General features: G+C 55.3%; 1 protein-coding gene across 6 annotated transcripts in view; it reads right to left on the bottom strand.

Moving 5' to 3' along the window:
- Positions 1-25986, bottom strand: part of JARID2 (jumonji and AT-rich interaction domain containing 2) — a 253854-nt gene that overhangs the window by 3926 nt on the left and 223942 nt on the right. For all 6 annotated transcript variants that reach the window (XM_019742971.2, XM_074335194.1, XM_074335195.1 and 3 more), the window contains 11 exons: positions 22495-23569; positions 18842-19344; positions 15780-15872; positions 12824-12942; positions 12665-12735; positions 11687-11801; positions 8702-8807; positions 7460-7642; positions 6818-6948; positions 5643-5826; positions 2049-2156 (listed from right to left, as the gene is read on the bottom strand). In XM_019742971.2, the coding sequence (XP_019598530.2) occupies positions 2049-2156; positions 5643-5826; positions 6818-6948; positions 7460-7642; positions 8702-8807; positions 11687-11801; positions 12665-12735; positions 12824-12942; positions 15780-15872; positions 18842-19344; positions 22495-23569 (2688 nt within the window). The remainder of the gene's footprint in view (positions 1-2048; positions 2157-5642; positions 5827-6817; positions 6949-7459; positions 7643-8701; positions 8808-11686; positions 11802-12664; positions 12736-12823; positions 12943-15779; positions 15873-18841; positions 19345-22494; positions 23570-25986) is intronic.

Below are 25986 nucleotides of genomic sequence, written 5' to 3' on the forward strand. Positions count from 1 at the left end.
CTGCCATGGGCGCAGCAGTGGACAGGCCACCATGGGTGACACGGTCCCCATGGAAATCCGAGAGGTGAGCTCCAAGTAGAGCTCTGGGTGAAGAAGTGAAAGGTGCCCTCTGAGGGCAGGGCCGTGTGTTCCAGCAAGTTGCCAGTTTATATCTCGAGGCAATTGCACAGCACCTTGGAAGCACTTACCATGTTTCCCCGAAAATAAGACCTAGCCAGACCGTCAGCTCTAACACATCTTTTGGAGCAAAAATTAATATAAGACCCGGTTGTATATTAATTTTTGCTCCAAAAGATACATTAGAGCTGATGGTCCGGCTAGGTCTTATTTTCGGGGAAACACGGTAGAATAAAGAGTAAACTGCAGGAGAGGGTGACAGTCACATGCTCGCTGCTTCTGGAGGTGAGAGCCCCGGGTGCAGGGACTTTTCTTGCAATCCCCTCAGTGGAGGTGGGGGGGGGGGTGTCTATTGGACTGTAGAGACCAATGAACTGACAGGGAAGGGCTTTAGATGGAGCCTGAGGCAGGCTGGGCGGGGGTCTCAGAAAAGACCCCACGAAGCACAGGAACTGGGGAAGGAACGGAGGGAAAGACCCTCTGCAGAGCAGGTAGGTGGCGGCTCCGTAAACGGCAGAAGCACTAGCAGTGATGAGAAGTGGCTGGACCTGGGGTTTACTTAGAAGGTGGAACCAACAGGATTTACAGAATGACATGCAGAATGAGACAGAGGCTCCACATTTTAGCGGAGGGCCCTTGGGTGAGGACAGAGCTGGATGCAATTCCCTGCAGGCGAGGAGCCTGGTGGGGGGGCCTCTCAGAGCCCCTCCCCTGGCCCTGCCTGGAGCTTAGCAAGTGGCCAGCAGGCTGCCGGAAGCCTGTGTTGCATGCTCTGAAGTTCTAGACCTGAGATTTGATAACGAATTCCTGAAAAGATCAAAGCTGCCGAGCTGCTGTTTGCAGCTTTTCCATAAAAGGAGATGGAAGGCGCCTATTCTGCCAAAACACCGCGATGCTGTCACGTGCGCCCCAGTGCCCCCAGCTTTACAGTGGTCGTTTTACGTGTGAGGATGGGGGTGCTGTGGGGCTCCCCTCATCAGGAGGCTGCTTCGCCTCTCACTGATCCACAAGAGTTTCTGAGCAGAAATCCCTGCCAAGTCCTGTTAGCTGCACACCCCAGGGAAGTGACACCCTCCACAAGCCAAAGTGCACAGATGTGGTTAGCTGTTAGGAAAGGGACTAATTTCATGAATGACTCAGGCTCCATGGGCTCTGGCCTGGAAGGCTGCTCTGGCCCTGTCTCCGGGGCCCTAGAATTCGGCTCCTCTGAGAACATGGAGACCAGAGAGGCTTCGTATTCAGGCCCTGAAACCCGGGAGGAGGGAAGAAAAGGCCCTCCTCCCCTGCGGATCACCTTCAGTTTGGGGTGTCCTGTGACACATGCACAGGCAAGCCCCCTGTCCCTTCTGGACCTGAGGCCTGGCCAGGTTACAGCACAGGCCCCCGTGCCCTTAGCAGCCTGGCCAGACAGTGTGGCACTGGGGACACCGGTACCCAGATCCTGAAATCAAATCCCTTATAAAGCAAGGCCCTGGTGACTAGGATGCTGGTGGATGCTGCTGGGGTGGGGGTGGGTGGGACCGGGGGAACTGCAGCAGCCCCGCCAGGTGCCAGGGAGGAAGTGTGGGTATGGGAAGGGCTCCCCGGCACACTTATGGTTAACATGCAGAATACAGGAAGGAAACCAAGTGTGTGAAAGTGAAATTTCTAGTTTCGGTTCCTGGGTTTCTCCAGGTCAGTCTGGAGCCCCCATTTCCCCCATCTTGGAACAAAGAGCTACTCTCCCACAGGCCAGGCTCTGTCCGGCCAGAACGCACCTAGAACTACGGGGCCGCACTCAGTCTTAGGCCCGCCCTGCTTGCCCAAGTTGGGTGATGACAGAGGCTCACAAGTGCCTACAGAAAACCAGGGCCGATGACGCTGGCCATCGTCTGCGGAGCCCCTGGCTGCCTGGGCACCCCCTTCCCCGCGGGCCGGCCCTGGGGACTGACCTCGTCGTAGCGGTACATCAGCTTCAGTCCTCGGCAGGACTTCTGCTTCTCCACGTGGCGCAAAGCACACTCCAGGCAGAACACAACATTTTCATTCTCCTGCACGACCTACGAGGAAGAAGCACTCCTGAGCTTTGAAGGGGATCAAAGCACTGCTGTGTAGGGAGGAGCGATCGAAAGAGTGGGGAGAGTTCCCAGGGATCAACCAGAGACGGCCTGTCGCTGACATCTATCGTCCAAGCTAAGGGTCGTCCATGACTCAAACACATTGGAAATTGATGGAAAAAATGAAAAATCACCTGGAACAAGGTCTTCAACTACCATGTTTCCCCGAAAATAAGACCTAACCGGACCATCAGGTCTAATGAGTCTTTTGGAGCCAAAATTAATAAGACCTGGTCTTATTTTACTGTAAGACGGGTTCTTATATAAGACCAGATCTTATTATTAATTTTTGCTCTAAGAGACGCATTAGAGCTGATTGTCTGGCTAGGTCTTTCAGGGAAACAGGGTAGGAAACAAGTAACTATCTCTAATGTGCACCTAAGGGCGACCTTGAGTCCCCTCGATTTCTGCTGTTCTTTCCTCTGAGAGGTTCTAATCTTCATTAGAAGATTGGACACTTGTTTATAAGCTCTCACATTCTAAGCGCTTCTGAGACGTTTTGTTCCCCGACGACCCAGAAGAGGTGTCAGAATGGCTCTGGATCGGTGCACGGGACACACCCAGGACATCTCAGCAGCTCTGTCAGTCCAGCTGGTTCCATGGGAGCTGTGCCCGCACACCACTGGGGGGGGGTCCAGTGCCTCTGTCCAAACTCACCCGAAACTCCACCCATCACAGTTCTTAATGCTCTGCAACCCAGGCAGGCCCCTCGTGCCACCCCCAGCAAAGCCTCCAGCTGTGTGTGAGTGCGCCCGGCGGGCCTCAGGACCACACCAAGCGTGTGCGGGCAGCGTGACCTGCCAGACACGCAGCATGGGTGGAGCTGGACCGAAGGGCAGGGAGAAAGGATGGCTGCCTGGTGTGTGGGGCTTATCCCCCCACCCTGACTTCTAGTTCTGTTCATATGATGTAATTTAAAGGGTGGGGGGTATGCTGCCTTAAGCCACAAGAGGTTCACAGGCCTTTTCATAAAGATTTAGGGGACAGACCTAAGATTCCTGACTTCAGTGTTTGTAAGCAAAAATGAGAACACAAACTGTAGGCATAAGGAAACGACAATTACTGGCAGAAACACATCACCTTTTACAGACACCTGGGGCTAGGGACAGGAATGGACAAAATATGAAACCTAGTCAACAAAACTACACAAACTTACTAGAAATGCAAGCACTGAAGATTGTAACTATAACTAAAACCTCAAGGTTTACCTATGGATTTGGGATATATGCTTTATGAAAAAACATTCAGGCTGATAAAAAATGCCAGGTGACAATTCTCAAGGTACAACTTTCTGTAGAACAGCTTCTAAAAACCAGCCCACATGCTGCTGTCCTCAGAACCATGGGAACAGACCACTGCCACACATGGAAGTCAGCGGATTTCATACTCACGGGAAATAACATGATTGTTCTTTCCCACGGGAATAATTCCATCCGGCACAAGAGGGACAGACCCACCCAATCTATAGGGACCCCAGTGAGACTGGGTTAGGGCCCACCTTAATATTAGGCCTCATTTGAACTTAACTGCCTCCAAATACAGTCACATTCTGAGGGCTGGGGGACACGAATGGGGGGGGGGGACACACAAGGACACCACCCTTCAGCCTTCTCATCTCAGATAATCCATCCTTGACAGACACACAAAAGAAAACAGATTTCAATGTTCCAGATGCCAGTCTGAAGAACTTTCTTTTCCTTTCATTTAACTGTAAACTTTTCTTCCCCTGCTTCATTTCTAGGCCCTAAAATTACAGGTACTAACTTTAAAGATACATCCACTTTATAAAATGCATTACAACTGAAAAAAGAGGAATGGACACAGAACTACACAGCCTTTATCAATGATGTTTACACAGCTGTTTAAGGTCTGAAGAAATGCTTATGGCTCTTTTGTTTTAAAAGACAGCATGTTTCTTGATTATATATTTTAAAAATATACATGTGGGAAAAGAAGGCTAGCTAGAAGAAAATATTTAAATTGGGCTGCGTGGTTGTTATGGACTGTTATTAACACATCCACCGCCACCCCCTCACCCCCAATTCATAGGCTGAAGTCCTAACTCCAGTACCTCAGAATGTGACTGTATTTAGAGACAGACCTTTAAAGAAGAGATTAAAGTAAGTAAGGTCGTAAGGGTGGGATCTAGTCCAATATGACTTGTGTCCTTACAAGAAGAGATTAAGACATAAACACACACAGCGGGAAGACCCAGTGGGGACACAGGGAGACGCTGGCCAAGTAGAGGGGCTCAGGAACCAACCCTACGAGCGCCTGCATCTTCAACTTCTAGCATCTCCAACTGTGGGGACATAAATGTCTGATGCTAAGCGACCCAGCCTGTGGGTCTTGTTCCAGCGGCCTGAGCAGAGTAATGCAGCAGTTTCTCCCATTCTTTCAGCTTTCTGACCCCTCAGACGTTACAAAGGGCACCTGACTCAACCAGGGGCGTGATTCCTCTTTGCCGGGCAGCTGGGTGGGGGCCGGGCAGACAGGCGGCGGGACCAGGAAGCAAGTCAGATGTAGACATACTCGCTGCTCTGTGCTTCGGTGCTGCGTGAGCCTGGTGCTGTCACATGTGGGTCAGGTGGGACACGTGCCATGCCGGTGGGGCATGCACTTACTATCTAAGCTGCTCTTTCTGGAGGAAGAATCCACATGGGTGGGGAGGGCGCCACGGCACTGGAGGCCACGAGTGCCGGACTGAGGCCTGTGGGGTGGGGAGAGCCCTGAGTGGGAGCTGGGACACCCAGAGCTGTGTCAGGGCAGCTATGCAGAGGGAGGCGAGGCGAGCGCTCCACCAGCCCGCTGACCCCCGAGCCCTCCAGCCTGGGACCGGGCGGGGTGGTAATGTCTACATAATCACAGAAGGCTGAGTCTGGCTGGGGCGTCATGATGGCCTCGGGGCACTGTGGGGGCAACCCCGAAAGCAGACGGGCTGGACTGGACAGCACTTGCAGACAGAGAGGCAGGAGGAAAAGCTGGCCCAGGGGGGCGAGAGAACAGAGCCACCAACAGGCGGCCTGGACGCCTGAGGTCACTCTGACCGGAGGCTGAAGGCTGGAAACGGGAGAGGAGGAGGAACATTTGTTCTAACTAAAGACAGACTTCCGAGTTCTCCAGGGCAATGAGCTCAGTCACGTAGCTGGACAGAAATGGGAAAAGAGCCAAGGACAGAGATGGGGTCCCGTGTCTCCTCTCCTCTGGGCAGCAGAGTGGGGGAGGCCCGCTTTCCTGTAGACCTGTAGCTGCAGGTGAGGACGGAGACCCCGTGGGAGCAGGATGGACAGAGCAGAGCCCACCCCAGGCCCACAGCGGCCCAAGGACGGGGCTTCCGACAGGCCTCCTGGCGCGGGAAGCCCCCTCCACCAGGTGGGCCGCAGGCTGGGGGCACACAAGGTGGGAGGTGTGAAGGGGGGGCAGGCTCACCATGGACAGGTAGCACAAGTGCTGGCAGATCTGACACCGCCTCTCCGAGGTCTCTAGCTGCAGCCACTTTCGAGGCTTTTTCTTGCCGTCCGCCACGGTGCTGCCGCTGTCATGGCTGCCGTAGCGGGCAGAGGAGTGGAGGCCGGCCTCGAACAGCTGCCTCCGCTGCCGCAGCTCCGTATCCCTGTCCAGACACAACAGAAGAGCCGGCCCGTCAGGAGGCTGGGTGCAGTGGCCTGGCCGGTCCCCTCGCCACCAGAAGGAACACGCCGCACCCCAGCCAACTGACCCCTAATTTGGGTGCACCCTCCTGTCAGGGGAGGGCCGGTGAGACGTACACACTCTTTCCCAAGGCCCCCAGCTGGGGACCCATGTTCTTTAGTCAAAAGGTCAGACACCCCCCGGCTTCCGAGACTGTTCTGTGACTGGGCTCTGCCTACAGTTAACGCGGGCGAGACAGCAGGGCGCATGGCAAACCCCTCAGAGCTACGTAAGGGGTGCCCTGCCCTTCATGCCGAGCCAAGAATGGATGTGACCAACTATTTGCCGGTATCGTCATCAAAGGTTCGACCGACACGAGTCGAAATCCATGTGCTGTCCTTCAGCACTACCGGGTCTCCCCCCTGGAAGGGAGAGATCGCGAGGCTACATGGTGGGAAAAGAGAAGAGGGTTACACAGGAAGCCAAGCAAACAGTCACACTTCTCTTCAATTTCTGCCCTGATCTGCTCCAACCGTGGGAGAGCTCCTTCGATGGCTGCGGGATGAAAGCCGGGTACGGGCCTCGGGCTGGGGGACCAGCGGGCCACACGCAGGCGCCAGGTGTGCGGCAGCTGACAGGGGCTCCGGGGGCCTCTCCATACCCGCCCCAACCCCTAGAAATGAAGCCTCGGCTGCCATGTCCTCCCTGGCAGCGTGCAGCGGGGGTCAGCGCCCACCTCCCGGGCATTCCCACAGAGCCGTTTGCATCAGCACATCAGGAAATTCTGACTCCAAACATCCAACACAAAGACAGAAGGGGAAACTTAAATCAACAAAAATAAACCACACCCAAAAGTCTTCGCCCACCTGGCCAGCACAGGAGGGCCCTGCCATTCTGAGTGGCGGCCGCACCCCCGCAGGGCCCGGCACTCCGGCCGCTGTCCTAGGGTTTTCAGAACCCGAGGGCTACGTTACCTGAGCTCATCCAGAAGGGCCGAGATGGTACTGAGAGTGGGGCCGTTTTCCTTTTTTGCTTCCGCTTGTGCAATCTGGTAGAGTAACTTCTCCATGGAAAATGGCTTAGCTATATGGCGACGCTTCATTTCCTGAAAGAGGTGACCCACATCCCTTTAGGGTACATTTTCATTCCCAAGCAGGTGTCAAGGTTTTTCTTTATTGGGCAGGGGATGCTATCAGAATGTTCAAATTTTAAGTTTCATTTGGTTTCAAAGCAACTGAACATCATACAACGATCTTATGAGCAAGGCACCAGACACCGGGAAAAGCCATCGCTGGACGCTGCCAGCCACAAGGCACGAGCTACAACTTGAAAATGGGTGGAGACTTTCTGCCCCTGGTAAGTGTTTACCCTAAGTACCTTGAGTGTTACAGTGGGCCAGCAGCGGGGCTCACTCTTTCCTGATACAAATAAACCGATAATAGCTCCCCTCCCCTAAAGCACCCCTGTCGCTTCTCAGAGGTGTCAGAGGCATTTCCTAAATTCAACATATCTGACAACAGACAGGCAGGCACAGGGAGGGAGGTGTGTGCATCCATGCCTGCTGCGTCCATGCCTGCTGCAGCCACGCCACAGGCGGTGCTGGGCTCACCGCCTACCTTGGCCGTCTCGAAGCCCATGCTTGTCCACTGGGTGGTGGCAAAGTGCACGGTCTCAGAGACGCTGTAGCCGCAGCACACTTTGGACACAAAGGATCCTGGGAAGCAGACGACGAACTGGCCACTCTGCTGCACGGTCCTGTGCACCTTGATCCCCTCTTTGCACAGCACCTCTGGGGAGATCTGGGAAGACAGGCCAGGGCTGACACGCGCTCCCCGTGGGCTGCCCTGCCGGCCACTCTCGCGACCACGGTCAGTCCCCCACTTGCCCCTCCACTGCTCCTGGGGCCCCTTCTGTGAAAGCCCTGAGAACCAGCCTCCCTCCCAGCAGCTGTGTTAACATGCACACCTGTCCTCCAGGTGGGGCATGAGGACTTAAAGAAGGACCCATGAGGAGACAGGTTGTTTGGTTTTGAAGATCTGCTGTTTTTACTTTAGAAAATAAAGATACCTAATTCCTAAAATAACAAGAAGGAGTATCTAAACTGATAACTGGCACAAGAGTGAGAAGAGTCACCCAGGCCTGTGACAGCCCTGCCCGCTACACTGGAGCCCTCCTGCCCCAGCACTGCCAGGGGTAGAAAATGGGCTCAGTTCCCACCACCAGCAGGGCCGCTGGCCTGTCTCCAGAGTCAGGCAGAGCCACAGGGGTACAAGCTGGGGGCCTTTCAGACCTGTACCCACAGAGGGGCTGCTGCTCAGCTTCTCTGAGCCAGGTTGGCGGACCCAGCAGAGACATGAGACCCAGGTAGGGGTGAGCAGTGGCCAGAGAGGCCCTGAGCTCAAGTGTCAGAACATAGCTCAGGGCTAAAAAGACTCCCAGGAACTCACAAGTCCTATGACTTTCTGGAAATGGGCTCAGATGCCTTTGTGCTTCCCTTTGTAAGATCAAGTGTTTCTGATCCACGGCCCAGCCACCCAGGTACCCAGGAGGTGGGAATGGCAGCACCAACAGACCCCAGAGCACCCACCCAAACCCAGGACCCAGCCTCCCCACGGACCCCGTCTCCGTGCAGGAAACAAGCCCTGAAACGAATTCAAAGGCCACACGTGCACGAGCCCGACACCCTATGCGATCTGAGGAAGACACTTGTTCAGTTTGGATCGCTCCCTCGAGGATTTCCTTTGTGTTGTCCTCTTTGCCTCTGAAAGGCGGGTCAGCTAGGACGGTGACTTGGTGAGACAGCTCTGGCCTCCCCCCCGCCCACGTCCCGGGGTCCCGGCGCCAGGCAGCAGCTGTACCATGACGTTGCTTTCCAGCATCTGCAGCCCGGGGGTCCCGTTGGCCTGCAGCAGCGTGTGGACCACGTCCTCGAGCTTGTTCTCCTCCTCAGCAGGAATGCAATACCTGGGTAGTTGGACACAAGGAGAAAGTGGACTTGATAAGGACCCTCTGCCTGGAGCACGTGCTGGGCCCATCCGTCCTCCTCCCTCAGAAAGGAGCAAACACGGCCTGGAAAGCGGCTTTGGGTGCAGGAGAGGAACCGATCCTGGGACGGGCGAGATGCCTGGCTGGGTGACGGCGCCACGTTCCCAGGCCCACGCCCCCGCACTCGCAGGGCAGCACCGCCGCGACCACCCAGCACAGCCAAACTGCACGTTCATCTTTATGCAGATCTGACCTACACGAGCCAAAAAGCCTTCAAACCAAAAGCAGATGTTTAAATCCCCTATAAATCAGATCCAGAAACATGTACAGACTCAGTTAGCTTCTCCTGAGTGCTCCAAAGCTGCGTCTTATCACCGGGTTGGCATGTGGCACTTCCCTGTGAGAGGAGGCACTGCAGGAGCAGGACTCGATGAGGGCTACACAGTCCCCTCAGCTGCCAGCCCAGGCCACCTCATGAGTGCCGGGCCCAGATCTGCCTCCTTCGTCCCACAGAGATGAGGGCTGGTGAGCCGGGAAACGTAAAAGAACCCCTCAGTTCTCCGAATACAGAGAAGGTCAGGAAAGGAGTCCAGCCTGACCACGCACTGCCTAGCGGCCAGCACTCAGGCTGACACGGCAGCAGCTGTGAAATGGGCGCACGGCCCATCCCAGGGACCCAGGCTCTGCTCCCGAGGCAGCTGCACGTGCCAGAACCCAGCCAGCCCGTTAGCAGCAGGCAAAGCACAACCAACGCCCACAGGCCGGGGGTCAGGCAAACTGAGTGAGCAAGGGGAGCCCTGGAGTGAGTCAGGCTCAGGACAGTGCAGGCCCCTCTGGCTGGAGCTAAGGAGCCAACAGGGAAGACGAGAAGGAGAGAAGATTGAAGATGCAGGCAGACCTCAGCTGACCGAAGAATCTGGAACCTCTCACTGCAATCACGGGGCGTGGAGGAACTATCGTTGGTGTCCCAAGGACACACTTGTCATCTACAAACACGGGAAATCCTGGTGCCAGGCTGCCGGCGTGCACACAGCAGGTGTTCCAGGCCTCGAGGACCCCCCTTCTGTCTCCCCGCCCAGCAGGGCCCACCTTCCGTTCCCAGCGTCCGTCCTGACAGGACCTCAGGATACCAGAGCACATGAAGCCACTGACCACCAGTGACAATCAGAGCAGGCCGTGATGCTGCACTTCTCATCACGCTCGACAGCCCGCCCCGCCCCAGCGCCCGGTTCCAAACGTGCACCTCCCCACGGCCCAGTGGGACGGCCGCGCCGCCTCTCTCAGCTGAGCTAAGGTGTCTGTGATGAAATCCTCCAGTCGGAGGCCAAACCCTGGTTTCGGCTGCCGCACTGAAGTGGTTCTTTTACTGCTGACATTATTTCAGTGCCAACGTATTCTGTTACTGATTTGTGAGTTAAATCCAGGGTTTCTAACCAAAATCACATGTCTTAAAAAAAACCACAACCATGAATTTCTGTGATCACGTCCCAGCCTCTGCTTTACTCTCCATCAGTGAGGGGCAGGGAATGGTCTTCAGGAGCCCACAGACTCCATTTCCCTGCCTCTAACCCAGCCGTTATTTCACCCCATCAGCCTGCTGGCTGTGGCTCCCATTCCACCACTCTCTGATGAAAGAACCAAGGCTCTGAGGGGTCTCTTCAGGTGTCCTGGCTCAGGTCGCAGGCCTGGTGCGACTCCATAACCCGCAAGCCAGGCCCGGTGCTGCCCACAGAAGCTTCTCCAGGGAACAGCACGGAGGGAACAGTGGCTCCCGGTGGGGGACGCCACAGACTCTCCCGTCAAAGCAGCTGCTCGTGCCCCGAATGAGAAGCGTCTCGCTGTCCTCTCTCAGCTGTGTGGTCTGCACGTATCTGCCTGTTTCTCTCGGCCCCCAGGGCCAGCAGCCACTCCCAGAAGACCAATGCCAGGGCGCTGAAGACCACCTTCCCCCACACACAGGCCCTCACCGCTCGCTGAGATGGGGCCGGGAAGGAGGCCGTCGTAATGCGGAGATGGCTGCAGACCCGGGCTCCTGGGAGCGAGAATGTTAGTTCTAAGACTTTGTTTATTTTAATAAAAGACGCCTAATCACTCCATTAGGACAATAAACACAGTTAGTGTGGGATGAATGTGGTGCTGGTAGAATGTCAGACGACAAGACATCTGATTATTTGCAGTAATTTCCCATCTGCCACCGTAAACAAAGGAAGCAGAAAGCTAGCATGGATCAGGCCGGTTGGGGCTGACAGTTCGGCTCACAGGTGGGTCCCGACACCGAATGCTTTCCACGGAACAGACACACGTGTGCAGGGGAAGCAGCACGTGCGTGTGGACACAGCAGGAACTACACTTCCCAGCACACCTCCTTTCCCCACAGCTGGGGGCAGGTAGGACACACTGACCTGGAGGCTGAAAACGAGCGCTCAGATGAGGCGAGAGAGAGAATGGTTTACACGGGTTAGGAGAAGGCTCACAACATGGTCGCCACAGGGCAACTTTTGGTGACACTCCTAATGTTAACTATCCCTAATATGAAACAAACTCTTGGAAAGAACAACAAAGAATACCCCACAAGGAAAATCGAAGGTGGGCAACTGACAAAAGGATCATAAGTGACCTATGAGCACATGAAAAGTGCCCGACATCAGAGCAAAGTAAAACACTCTGCTATCTCAAACCCCTCTCACGGAGGTGGGGAACCCCAGGCTGAGACACTATGACAGGGAACACGGGACAGACTCAGAAAAGCAAGCTCTCCAAGGCCGTCAGCCACTAGCCCGCGGGAGCTGCTGTGAAGGCGCCCCCACACCTCAGCCGCAGCCCCTTTTCCCCCAGGCCGCCCGGGGCCAGGCACTTACCAGATGCAGTCAGCACCAGTGTGTAAGTAGTCAATGTAGGGAAGGTGGTTTTGGTCTCGAGACCAGCATGAGGTAGAAAAGACCATGCCGATGTTTAGCCAGGGGATTGTCACTCCTACAACACAAAGGGAAAACAGCGTTCTGAAGGGCGGCAGCACTGTCTCAGAGTGACAGCCATCAGACATCGCTTTGTTCTCCCCACATGAGAAAGGAAGAAATGGGATTCAAAACCAGACAGACAATTGTATTGTTTAATAAAACAATAAATTATTTTCTTTATTGTTTAATAAAATTGTGCTTATCTTTTAAGATAAGCACAATCTCATTTATTAAACTAGAAGGTCCTTCCTCTTTCTGCTGCCACACAGAAGCGAAGCCAAGATGGGCACTGCTGCCAGCCAGTAAAAGCATCTTAATGCGTAAGCTGGGCAGCAAGATGCCCCATGGAACGTGACCATGACGACCGTTGGCAAGTCACCCACCAGCAGCCATGGGCTGAGGCAGAGAACGGGTGCCACTTGCTGTTTGGAAAGAGAGGACAGGAGGCATCGCCTCCCGCAGGCTGTGGAGGGTCCCAGGCCTTCTCCAGGGTCCCAGCCCTCAGTGACACCAGCCCCAGGACACCTGGCTTTCCTGAAGTTCTGCATAGAATTTATCACCTAGGAGCCTGCAGCAGCCCTAAGGGGCCACACCTGTAGCTTTAACAATACCTATTTCAAGGTGAAAAGTTGGCCACTAAGCATCAGCCCTGCTTCTAGAAGCTGTGCTCTGCTTCACCTTTCCACATTTTTACGGACTTCCATTATGATCCTATTTCTCTCTTTTCTACAAATCAGTGTTTAATATATGCATATATTCTGCACCATCACCCCCACCCTTTTCCAGCTCTGCCTAGGAGTTCCCAGGGTGCTGACACGCATTCTTTAAGCTGCTGAGGCAAGAGCATCATGACCCTGGAGGCAGCGGCCGCATCCTTACCAGGCACAGCACCGAGGTGACGCAGGATGGACCCTGTGTTATTGGGGAGGACAGTGAGGTTCCACCCATGCCTGCAGAGGAAAGCAGAGGGACGTCACAGACTGGCAGGGAGGGACACCATCGGGTTCCTGGGACATGGACAAGAGAACCCAACCTTACCTTGAAAATGGTTCTGATTTCCCCACTGGGAACCCGCTGCCGTGCGTGTTGGTGTCCACCTTGCCGCAGTGCACTGCCACATGGCAATCCTTCTCTTCCACCAGCCTCCAGTACTCTTGCTGTGGGCAGAGGAAGGGGCAGTCAGCACCTCCGCTGTGCCACAGCCACAGAGCACATGTCAACTCAACAGCACAGGGACGGAATGCACGATGAAGGAGCCCATCACAGGCCAGCCGCCCCGAGCGCAGGGTCGCAAGGCAGTGTCCAGATCACCTCTGCAGGCAGATCCAAAAGGGACTCCAGCAGACACCTGGCAGCTGATGTGTGAAAGCATCCACGTCCACTCACGGACCAGCAAAGGGGGTGCATCCACACAGCGGAACACTGTTCCGCCTCCAAAGGCAGGACATTCGGACACAGGCTACACCATGGACGAACCCTGAGGACATTACGCTCAGTGAAATAAAGCGGACACAAAATGATTCCACGTAGGAGGTACCTACAGTAGTTAGATTCACGGGCACTGAAAGTAGGATGGCAGCTGCCAGGGGCATGAGGGAGGTGGAAATGGGGAGTTATTGCAAAATGGGTTGAGAGTTTCAATTTTGCAAGATAAACAGCATTGCGGACGTGGATGACCAATCAACAATATGAACGTACTTATACACTGAACTGTACACTTAAAGAGTTAAGATGGTACATTTTAAGGTTATGTATATTCTATCACAATAAAAAAATCATTCACATGAAGGAGGGGCGCAATGCTGAGGAGGAGGCTGAGGACGCCCCACCGTCATCTTTAGATTGTAATGAGCAGCCTCCAGATCCAGCGTCTCCACAGACACGCGCCTCGCTCACTGCACTAAGCAGCCGCCCCCCCCTCTGCGGAGCGGGCAGCACCGGCCGCGTGAGGACGTGAGCAGTAAAGACCGTGTGCAGCCAGGCTGTCATCCCCCAGCCAACTGACTCGGGGCGGGGGGTGGCTACACTGGCCGATTTAAAAAGCTTTCCAGGGGACCTGACGAGTCCCACTCAGGAGTGTGTGCTAACAGGTGAGCAGTTCCTGGCTTGCCTTTAGGTGACTGGCCCCCACTCACAGGTATTTTTCATTTTGTTTCCAATCATCATTCCAGAAGCACAGCATCACCTTCCCCAACCTTGGCAAAGCCCACTGAGCTGGACCACCTTTAGAGGTGGAAGCCTCACCAATAACCACTCGACGCCACAAAGGGCCACTCAGCTCACACCGGTGCTGCCGGCGATGCCACCACACTGTGTGACGTCGACAGAGAGGGGCCAGCCCGGGGATGTGCAAAGGCCCTAAGCCAAGAATAAATTCAACATCACTGTACGCCTGGATTCCTGAAACACATTTCGTTGAACGTAAAGAACGAAGAAGCAACAGTCTGGTTGTGGGGACTGGTCACAGTCCCAGCCCTGCCACCCATGCAGGAGACTGACTGACAGCAACCTGTGGCAGATTAATGCAGACATGGGGGGGAGAGGGCCCCACTGCTAAGTGGTGGTCACTCCAGTTGCTGAGCACCAGCCAAGAGGAAGGCCCCGCCTTCTGGGAAAGACCCAGAAGCTAGACAGCCTCAGACAGAAAGTTTGGATTTTACCAAATCTGCCCTGTGTGTTCAAACATTCTGTAACTGCTAAAGCAAAGGCCGGACTTTCAAAGAGGATGAAATCCCTAGTAGGAAACTAAAATGGGCCGAGCTCTCCTGGTGCTGCGGACAGTGACGAGCCCCCCCACCCCCCCACCCCCCGAGGATGGGAACTTGCTACAAAGGCCTCTTTATCCAGAGTCACATTCCTTTCCTCTGATGTCTCCCCACAAATGCCAGGATCGCTCTGGAAGTCACTGATGGCCACACGTGTCCCAGAGTCAGGGCCGGCTGACACCAGGTGATGGAATGAGGCTCTGGCAGGGCTGAGGCCACGCGGGTGCTAGATGGCGGCACTGGGCACAGAGCCGGCTGGGGCACCCTATGCACACAGCAGAGCGAGGGCCGCTGGGAAACAGGCCTGAGCACCAGGGAGGGGCCTCCTGGGCTTCTGGTGGTGACTATCAGCGGTGTGACACCATGTGGCACCGATGGACGTGGCCACATGTCCTGGTTTGGCCAGGACTGTCCTGCAAGTGCCAGTCCCAGGTAACTGGCCAGATCAGCATGGCTGCCCCCTAGTGGTTGGCCTGGGTTTTATCCAGAAGAGGTGGCATTCGTCCCTGAGAACGCAAGCCGTGGTCTGAGGCCTGTGACACATCCAAAGACAAGCCTGCGGTCCACAGCGCCAGCTCCCCGCCAGCAGCTGCCCCTCACCAGCAACAGGAGTTTGGTTTCATTCCCTGACAGGGACCGAGTGCTGCTGAGGCCCCCCCGATGGTGGCCTCTGGAAGTTCACACCAGCTCAGCAGGGCCCCAGCCAGGGGAGGCACACAAACGATCTGGTCTCTGTCCTGGGCACCTCACACGAAACTCCCGCTAATGGGTCTGGGCACGGAGGTGCACACTCGCTTCCCAGCCTCACACGGACTCAAAGAGCAGACTTGGCAGATGCACAAAAATGGCGATCTGCCAATCCCACTCAATAAAAAATAGGGGAGAAGGAAAAGCACAACTACGGTTTCAAGGGATTCCAAACATTCTCCTGCATAACAGACACACACAGGCCGAGAGAGAAGAGGCCAGCTGGGGGGACGCCCGGAGCGCACCCTGGCCTCTGCGCCTCTCAGCCTCTGCTTCGGGGTAAGTCAGGGACAAGCTGAGCAGGCTTAACTCTCTTCCTCAGACTTTTCTATTTTTTCACTGAAGAAGCTTAGATTCACTGGAGTGACAACTGTTGGCGACCCCCAGTCCACAGAAGACAAGTCAACCACTCGAGTCCCCTCAGGCCATCAGGCCCCAGGAAGGACCCAGCACGCAGGGGCGGGCGGGCTCAGCTCACTCACCTCAATTTCAGCTGGTGCGGGCTCCTTGCTGAAGCACATGTTCATGATGTTTCTTGCTGTTCGATAAAAAGTTGTTAAAGAAACAGACCGTCCCTGGAAAGGAAACAGAACCAGAAGAGTGCAGCATGAGCAACAAAGCTGAGCCTTAACCCCCATCAGGCCACCTGAGATGGGCGCCTCCCTGCAGCTGTGGGCCAGTTTGTGTCCTGAGCTAACAAGCAGGGAAGGCAGGAAAATACTCTCCGCTCAGTGCCAGCAAAGGGAGATGAAGACACACCGCTGTCACGGCCCTGGGTGAACAGACACAGACGCGGCATCCGGTGGGGAGGGCCCGCGTGCCCAGGGCTCTTTGACAGCCGGGGCACAGGTGAAGCCATAGGTACACTCCAGGGAGTGCTGTTTCAAAGGCAGCTTTTACTTCCTGGAGAAATGGGTGCCCAGTGGCATGGGAGGCAGGCTTCCTCAGTTTCCCCAGGGGAGGGGGACTGACAGCAAGGGGCCAGGGATAGAGGGCGCTGACGGACGGAACTTAGGGTGACTTCTCGTCCCCAAGGGTCCTCGTCACGTGAAAACCGGCCTGACGAGCAACCTCACCCGTGGATCTGAGGAGACGGGTAACCTGGTCGCTGCTGCCACAGAAGCCACTTGTCCCCCTTGCACCTCCCCTGGGTGACTTTAGGTGCCGGACATCCTGCCCTCCGTCGCCCTTTCCTAGTAACATTCAAAGTGAAGTGATCTGCTCACTTTTACCCATCAGCTTCCTCTTCTGGTTTGGGAAGATCCTGTTTTTAACCTCTCCTGCAGAATATGTTTTGTTCTGAGACAAACTTGTAAGATTCATGCCTTTCCCTCTTTTTTGACCAGGCACATCTACCCCTTAGTTGCAGAAATACACATCGAGCACCTACTGTGTGTGTATTAAGCCTAGTTGGAGGGGCTGCAGATAGAGCAGTTCTCCAACTGATCACACTCTCTGGCCGTGCGGGGCTCCCGTTCAGCCCGGGGACACAACCCTTAAACACAGAAGGAAGAACCGTGAGGAGGCAGTACGTGCACTGAGCCAGGAGCAGAGGGACACGAGTGGCAGGGAAGGTGGCTTTTACCCGAGCTGCTCAGGGAAGGTTTCCCTAATGAGGTGGCTTTGCAGCAGCCCCATTAGCAGCTCTAGAGTGCGAGGCCCATTCTCCTTGCTTTTGGAAGGACAGTCAGAGCAGGCGGTGTGAAGACTCTGGCACTGGCTTTTCAGCTTTATCAGTGACTCCACGGGGTTCTAACTCAAAAATGCTCCGGCACAGTTCCAAACTTCTGACAGTCTGTTCATTACGAAATAGAACCTGACTACTAGAGGGACCCGATTTTGCGCAAAGGCCGACGGCCCATAACGTGAGAAGGTGACACCCAGCGCGCCAGTCGGTGGCCGTGGGTGCTGAGACACCTCGAGGGCGGGAAGCTCGTCTCGGCACACGGCTGCCACGGCCCTCGCTGTGGCCATCGGACTCGGATAGGTTTTCACGGTGAAATCTAAAAATACCCTTTACAAAGCATGTTTTCAAAAAAATTCTTGCTTGGATCCAACTCAACTCTCATAAAATTGGCCTTCGTAAATTAAAAAAGTAACAAAAGTACAAAATATCTCATTTCATGAGTTGGCTATTCAGAGTCACAAGATTTAATGAGTGGTTTCAACTGAGGAGGGCTGCTCAGGGGAACATGCAGAAAACACACCCAAAGTACTCCTGAGTTTACAGTCCACAGGCCACTTTCTCCCTTTTCATAAAATATTTAAAACGTGAAACAGGAGGTGGCCACGCGCAGGCTGCAGGAAGCCATTTCCCGCCCCTGCCACCTCTGCAAGGCATCGTGGGAGGATGACATGGGGACGCTGAACCCTTTCTGGGTCTCATAATAGAAACAGTTCCAGGCAGGCAGGGTACCTCTCTCTTTCCTGAAAGGCGTGCAAGGGCTAAAGCCCAGTAGAAGAGTAAGAAGTGGGGTGGAGGGGAGCCAGAGGTGTGACTTCTGGGAATGGATTCAGAAAGGACAGAGGAAAAACAAAAAACAAGTCCCAGGCTCCCTGCGTGTCTGTGATGCATCAGGTATTAGAAGTCCACACGGATTTACCAGGCAGGCACCGGCCAGGGCCTGCCTCCCGGTGGCTACGGGAACCTGAGGAGTGTGGCTGGGGGGGCGGCGATAACCCACAGATTTTCCCACCAGCCGAACACAACTGCAGGCTCGTCGGGAGGCAAGCACGGCTGCAGGTGAGGACCGCCAGGACCCACCACACAACTGCCTCCTGGTAAACCCAGAACGGGGGGCCCCTGAGGGCCCGCCCATATGCCCCTCAAAGCCCGGGAAATCCAGCAGAGGCCACTCTTAGCTCTGCCCAGGTGTCCTGGCCACCCTGCCTGGGGAGCGATGTGGCTCAGGCCTGGTTTAAGAACCAGCCAAACAGGAGGCCACATGCAGTCTCCACTGCTGAACTGAGGCAAGGGGGCTGATGCTGCGACAAGACGTGGCAGAACTGGGAAAACACGCTGTGCATTTCCTGCTGCCGGGCTCTGCCTCCCTCCTCCCTCCGCAGTTTTTGTGGTGAGATGTACGGCGATAACTCTATCAAGGCTTCTCTCCATCTGGCCAAGTGGGGCTGGGGGGGGCGGTGGGCTGTGCCAAAAATAAGTAAGGCAGCAAAGAAAACCAGTGCTGGAGGCCACAGAGGCTCTGCTCCTTCTGTTTCCGAGAACCCCCAGCCCTGACTGGGCAGCTCCCATCCTCCAGGCTGAAATGGCGGTCCCCAAGGGGCCAGCTCGGAATTGTGGGCAGAGAAACTGCTTCAGCAGCGTGGGCAGTGCGGCCCGGCACACGGGCGTGCACTCGGCCTGTGCTCACAGCCGACAGGGGAAGTGAGGGCGGCCGCAGCGGGCAGACGCCCGAGGCCTGTGTGCCGACCCCCGGGCTTCCCACAGGCTACAGAGTTTCTCGGGGAGCGCGGTCCAGGCCGTCGGGATCCCCCGAGCCAACCCGCAGCCAGCCCCTCCCGGCTCCAGGCCCGAGGGTCCTACCTTATAGATACACTTGTGGAAGTCGCTGAGCACGCCTCTGTCCTCGTCCTCTTCTTTCACCACCTCCTTTTCCTGAGCAAAGAGCCGCCGCCGGCCCGTCTTGAGCGGGGCCTGGCCCACCTCCTTCAGCTTGCTTCGGAAGCCGTTCCTGTGGGCCACGCCGTGGATGAGCCCGTTCTTGGGCTCGAAGCGGGGCAGGGGGTGGAACTTGTTGTAGTCGTGCTCCGTGTGGCCCTCCAGGGGCCCCTTCCGCTTCTCCAGGATCTCTTTCTCCATCAGCACCTCCTTCTCCAGCCGCCGGTGCTCCTCGGGGGACAGGGAGTCGTAGGACAGCAGGTACTGGCAGTAGGCCTCCTGCAGCTTGGCCAGCCGGTCCTGGGCCGTTTTGGGGATGCGCAGCATGTCCGCTAGTTTGTTCCATTTTTTGAGGTCAGTCACTTGCTGCATGCCACCCATCTCGTTAATCAGCCGGAAAAAGCAGGCCAGGTCGAGCTCACAGCCTCCTGGGACAGTGAGGGGAGAAAATGCACCGACAGTTGGTGAAAAGGACCAGGGTAGGCCATGGGTGCCCATATGTGCCAGGACACCGCCAGGCTCCGGGGTCAGAAGAGCCAATAATCATTTCTGGCCCTCAGGGAGCTCAGTCTATAGAAACGGACGTTAAGACAATGTGGGGCACTACAGGGATAAATAAAGCCAACTGAGGCCGGGGAACGATGGAGGCTACTGCTGTAGGTGGGATCGTCAGGGAAGAGGGGACACTTAGGCAGGGGCTTGAATGGCAGAGCTGGCCGTGCAGACCCGTGGGGAGGAACATCCAGTGTCCCCTCAGACAGGGCCAGCATGCACTGACGCACGTCCTTCTAACAACCAGGAGGCAGAGACATGGAGACAGGAGCAGGGGCCCATCCCTGGGGAGGGGCGGGGAGGGTGGGGGTGGGGTTGTGCATTCGGCTGCACCCGTGTCCCAGCATCACCTGGGACAGCTGTGACGTCAGGAATTGCACACATGCCGGCTGTGTTGTCAGTCTCAATTCCCCTTCTAACACCCTCCGACATGTGAGCCCCTGAGGTTGCTTATTTTCAATCCCACTGGATTTCTAGGGTGATGGGCAATATTCAGGTGAGGGCACCCGGCAGGCTGTCTGTCCTTCAAACCCTCCCTCCCATCGCCCATCACAGAGGGGCTGCTTATCTCAGAAGGACACAGGGGCTAGTTTTCACTCCATTCCTTGATCAAATTACAGAATTGTACAGATGCATGTCCACTCAAATACGTTAGAATGTTTGCACAGTGACTATCTAGATGGGACCCGGGAAAGCAGCCTCCCTATGGCCAATAAAGGAGGGAAAATCTTCCAGAATAACCATCCACTGGCTACCAGGAGGTAAATGCACAAGAAAACGTTAGGGGAGCAAAGTAAGGAAGTTTTTCGTCTTTGGAGGGTGAGGGATAGATTCAGGAAAGCAGCAGGACTGTTGCCGAACTCTGACAGCGGCCTAAGAGCAGCCTCAGGGCCGAGGGCTGGCGGTGCATCGAGGCACCACCAGATGTGAGCCTGGACCACTTCGGGCAGATTGCAAATAAGACCAGGGGTGGGTGTGCAGTAGCCTGAATGCCATTTGCTCTGCTTGGCAGGATGCTGGATTCAGTTGTTTGTGGACAAGGGAGCAACCTCAGTGAAGAGACTCGCCCCGACATCAGCCAGACTCTGCGCCTCACTCTGGTCTGTCTCAGAAGACCCCCCAGGGCTGGCAGCAGTGGAGAGTGAACAAGCGACCCCAACGTGCCCTGGTGGCTCGATCACAGGTGTCACTAGAGGGGAGGCCAGCCATACTTTCTCATTTTTCTCTAAGCTCTTGCAAATCCATTGTTTCATGGCCTCACCTGCCATGATCAGCCCGTTCCCAAGGCCACCAGGCTACTAACTGGCAAAGCGCCTTCCTTACCCACGTCCACACTGACCCTACTCTCTGCAGCACAGCAGCGCCCCAAGGGGCTCGTCTGTGTTTCGTAGACTACTAAGTCCCTTGTACCTCAAGATGGCTGAGCTCAGACGGCCCAAGGCCTCTATTGGTAATAGACCAGGTCAGCACCCGTTTTCCGGACAGTGGCAATGCTTTACGCTTCCAGACAATAACAAAAAGCATGAACTCACACAGCCCATGGACACGCCTACTTGGCTTCTGCTGCTACAGAAGGAGTCAAGGTTAAAGAAATCCTACTGGGAACAAAAGGTCGCTGGCTGTTATCATGACACCACCTGAATACACCACCTATCCCTAAAAGACCCACCGCTCCCTGGGGGGTGAGGGGCTGGGGGTGACTCGGGACATTCCACTAATGCCATCTCCCCCCATGGCCTGAGTACACACAGGGTGCAGCCACCACCAAGCTCCGGAGATATTCTCACAGGCTCAGCTTATTGCCACAGCCCTGTGTCACTGTCTCTCACGTGCCATCCCTGACAGGAGACTACAAACCAAGAATTCTTTCAAATTAAATGATTCTCACTCAGGCATTAGGCCTGGCGGGCACCTGCTGAGAGGAATAATGAAACCTCCATCTCACAAGGAACTCCGTCTTATTGCCAATGCTTGACACTTAAATGACTGCTAAATGTCTCCTTTCCTTCCAGCCTTTGAAAAATCAGGACCTCCAAAATGGAGGCAGGAATGCCCCCGGTTTCGTTTCGTGAATCTAGATCTGAAAGGGAAGTGAGCGGTCCCCACAGGAAACCCCACTACACAGAGCCCACTCATCCCTGACAGCGAGCTAACCCAAGAGGTGCAAGATCCAGGTCAGAAGTGGGCCAGGAACTCCCGGGGAGCTGTGCGTGGGCTCTGCGGGAGCCCCGGGTCTCGGGGCTGGGATGTGCGCTCACTGGGCGTCACCGCGCTGATCTGGGCAGCAGTCCCGGCCACAGCTGTGCTTGTTCCCTGACCTGTGGGCTCCACAAGGCCAAGCTGGTCACCAAAGAAACAGAACCTCAAGTAAACTGAGAATGAAGAGACAAAGATCAGACAGAAGAAGAAATGGGCTCAGCTCAACGGGAGCTTGCGGGCTGAAGCCCGTCCCCTAAATACTCACATGTTGGATCCCAACCCCCAGTGCCTCAGAATGAGACCATACTTGGACATAAAGTCCTAAAAGAGGCAGTTAAAATGTGGGGGTCCCAACACATACGCCGGGTGTCCTTCTAACGAAAGGAAGAGACACGAGCAGCACACACACACACACAGGAAGAGCCAAGCGAGGACACAGGGAGAAGACGGCCGTCTATACATCAGCCAAGCAGAGCGGCTGCAGGAGAAACCATCCCTGCCAGCCAACTTGATGTCGACCTCCCAGACTCCAGAACTGAGAGATGACAACTTCCTGTTGTTTAAGCCCCCCATTCTGTGGTGCTTCGTAAAGGCAGCCCAGCCGAGGATGGCACAGGGCAGCGTGCCCATTTCCCCAGACACTGCTCTGGCCCCGGCGGGGAGGCCCTGCACTGCCGCTGCAGGGGAAAGCCCAGACCTGGAGGCCAGCCCTTCTCTGCACAAATGCCCAGCACCTGGAGCAAACGGGTTCAGCCTCCTCAGCACGGAGCAGCGCATCCGCAGGTGAAAGAGGAGAGAAACTGGGCTCCCAGGACGGGGGCGCTTACCTATGAGCGGGAGCTCGTCCATGGTGATGCCCTGAGATCTGAGGTGCTTCTTGATGCAGGCCAGCCGCTGCACGTTGGGGCCCCAGCGCCGGCCTAGCTTGTGGATGTGCTGGATCTGCGTGACGAACCGCATCTCGTCGTTGAGCTTGCACTCGGGCCGCCAGTCCGGAGGGGGGATGACCCTGCACATGCCGTACTTCTCCACCTGAGGGCGCACCGACTCGATGTAGACGAGCGGGTCGTGGAACTCCTTGGCCGACGGCCTGAGCACGGGGATCTCGTCCATGGCCGCCCACCCGGCCCGGCTGATCCCCTTCTCGGGCTTGGCCGCTGCCTCGTGCGGCTTGTGCAAGGGCTCCGATTGCGAGGTAGAACGATTTTCACAGGAGGCGCCGTCCGCCTTGCCGTGTGCTTGTCTGCCCGGCGTGCTCCTCCCAGCCGCGGCCCGCTTCGGCCGGTTCCTCTCCAAGCTCCGCTCGGGCACTTCCTTCTTCACGTGTCCGTTCAGCAGAGCCCTCTCTGTGGGGGCTGGGGCTGGGGCTGGGGTCGGGGTAGGCGCTGGGGCCGGAGCAGGGGCCGCCTTCCTGCCAGGGGCTTCGGCAGAGCTGACCGCCCCTTTCATCTTCTTGGGGGGTGACTGTGGCTTTTCCGCCTGGTGTGCCTCTTCCAGTCTCCTCTTGGAATTCCGCAGCCCCTCCCGCAGCTGCCGCACCCCCACCTCCTTAGTGCATGACTTTGGGTTCAACCTGCCACTGACCTTGAGGCCATTGACGGCGGGCCCGGTGGACTTGGACGCCCCCCCGAGGGATAGCACCTGTTTGCGGGTTTTTGCATTGCTACTTTCAGTTTTCCCTGAGATTGTGTGGTTGACAGCTGAGCTGGGCTTGTGGTGATTGGGTTTGGTTTCCTTGACCAGTTCTCTCTTGGCTTTGGTGTATGTGACAGTCCCCTTCGTCACCGTTGCAGTGTACTTCACAGTTTTGGACGGTGAAGGTCTGATTTCGCGCATCTTTTTGGCACTGGTTGCACTTGTACCCAGAGATGACATTCGAGTGACTCCATTTACCTTCGAAACCTGGGAGGCAGCAGGAGAAGCAGAGGGGGAGAAAAGCAGAATTAGTACCTGCTGAGAAGGTGACCTCCACTCACTGGTAACTAAACAGAGAAGAGACGTGGGCTACCAGCCAAGGCAAATAAAATACACAGCCACGAACCAAACTCTGAGGTGCTCAGTTTCAAAACCTCTGCACAACTCGACACCTATCCTTCTGCACAAAAACATGCAGCCTGACAGGGTGTTGCCCAGCACGGTTTCCTGGTGTGTTTTAACATGCATGTGTGTCCCCAAGGTTCCAGGAAATCCGGTATTTCGTGAGGACCGCTCCACATGCCCGTCAACCACCTGTCACAGGTTAATAACGTATACCATAATAACATAGCAAGATCCTAGCCATTTGAGGGACGGGGATATATACAGTTGACCCTTGGCAACACGGGGATTAGGGGTGCGTTTTAAATCCCCCCAAAAATACTGTTTTCAATTAATGGTTGGTTGAATCCCTGGATGCAAACCTGGGAATATGGCGGGCCTGTAACAGCATGCCCTCAGAATTTTAAAATCTACGTGCTAAAAAAAGAACGCAACAAAAATACTATGGGAAGAAAAGAATAGCAGCGCTAGTAGTTCAGCTGCGATGTAAGTTCCAGGCCAAGCCCGGGGGTGGCTGCCCGCCCTCCGATCTGTCCCGACGTCATGACGTCACGGTTGAGGCCGTGCCCCACGCGGCGCCTGCTGGGCATCGGGAGGCACACCTCGCCTTCCATGCAGCACAGCACGCCCGACCCTCTTCTGCACAGGGGGTCCCAATTTCCACCCCTCAACACGCTTTCACATTCAGTTCCACGGGAACTGCGTAGACAAGCATATGCTGCAAAGGCTGCCTTACACTCGGACACCACAGTAATCTTGTGACACATAAACGCCACCCTCATTTATATAAAGAAACCAGAGTGACATGGGTGGACACCAGAAATGCATTAATGTCCGCAGAAGGGTGTAGGGCCCGCCACAGGAGCTGCTGCTGAGCTGGCTGGTTTGCGGGGGATGTCGCATCACAACTCTGCCCCTCAGGGGCCTCTGACAAGCCCTTTAACATCTTGGGTATCAAGCTCTCATCTGCAACATGAGGTAAAAAACGAACTCCTCGGTTACATTAACACTGCTACCTCCCAAAGAGGCAGACTAAAACTTGAAGTTACTGGGAAACACAGCAGAAACAGCCCTCTTTTCTCACCAAAAAACCCCAAGAAGAAGGTGACAGGGTAAAGGGAGCCTGTACTCCCGACTCAGGAGGGCTGACCAGCCAAGGTCATGCAAAAGCACCTCCCTCCCTCCTTGTGCCAGCTGCGACCTGAAGCAGTTTCCTCACCACCCAGGGCCACCATGGGCTGTGCAGCTGCCCCACCACGGGGTCAGGCTCCCAGAGGACGGAACCACTCCACTACGCCCAGGTCTAGCCCAGGGGTATGCAGTCCGCTTACGTGTGGAACAAACACAGAAGCAAAAATCAAACTTTCCCTCAGGTATCGAACCAGTGGTCGTCAGAACCCCAGAAGGGCTTGTCAGAGCACACCACTGAGCCCCATCCCGTTTCCAATCCAGTAGGTCTGGGATGGACCTGAGAATCTGCATTTGTAATGAGGTCCCAGCTGATGATGAAGTTGATATGGGGAGATACCACTGAAGCAAACTATCAGTATAAGGTTCTGAAAACAGAAAAAGGAAAGAAGCCACCAAGACCCATATTTACTTGTATGTCACCAATTATACACAGTCCAATCAAAGCCACAAATTCTTGGTATGAGACTGTGTTCCATGAGCCAACATGGGGCATTTAGTGAACCAGGTTTCCGGTGAGCCGGCCTTGACTTCTAGACTCAGTGAGGACGCGGGCCCCACTGGAGGCGGAAGGGAAGGCCCAGGAATTACAGTCTGGATCCTCTACCACTCACCACCCTACAAAGAAGCAGGACTGACAGGATCAGGTGGGAAAGAGAGGGTCTGACATTAAAAAATAAATAAATAAAAAACTAGCAACATGGTGACAACAAATTAAAAATAAATTTATAAAACCAGAGATGGGGCAAAGATAAATTTCCCACAGCCAGTACCACTAATTTGGAATACGAGGTATGGTGAGGAATGAAAATATCTAATTTTTAATCGTTCTTTCAGATCCTCCCATTGACTAAAACCAAAACAAACCATTTAGAAAAACAAAAGCAACAGTCTAATCCTGGTGTAGCTCATTCTGAGAGATGCTTCCACCATCAAGACACTAGAAGAGCCTTGGGGAGGGAGCCAGTGTCTTCAGAGCAGGGCTACAATTCCCAGGAAGTGAAGACAAAGCCCCACAGGCCCTCCATCTTCCATTAGCCATTTAGAGTAAACCTGTTCCAACTCTCCACCCAATTCACAGTCAAGCGGACTGC

This window comes from Rhinolophus sinicus, linkage group LG06 (assembly GCF_036562045.2).
Source record: "Rhinolophus sinicus isolate RSC01 linkage group LG06, ASM3656204v1, whole genome shotgun sequence".
In the NCBI taxonomy this organism is placed as follows: Eukaryota; Metazoa; Chordata; class Mammalia; order Chiroptera; family Rhinolophidae; genus Rhinolophus; species Rhinolophus sinicus.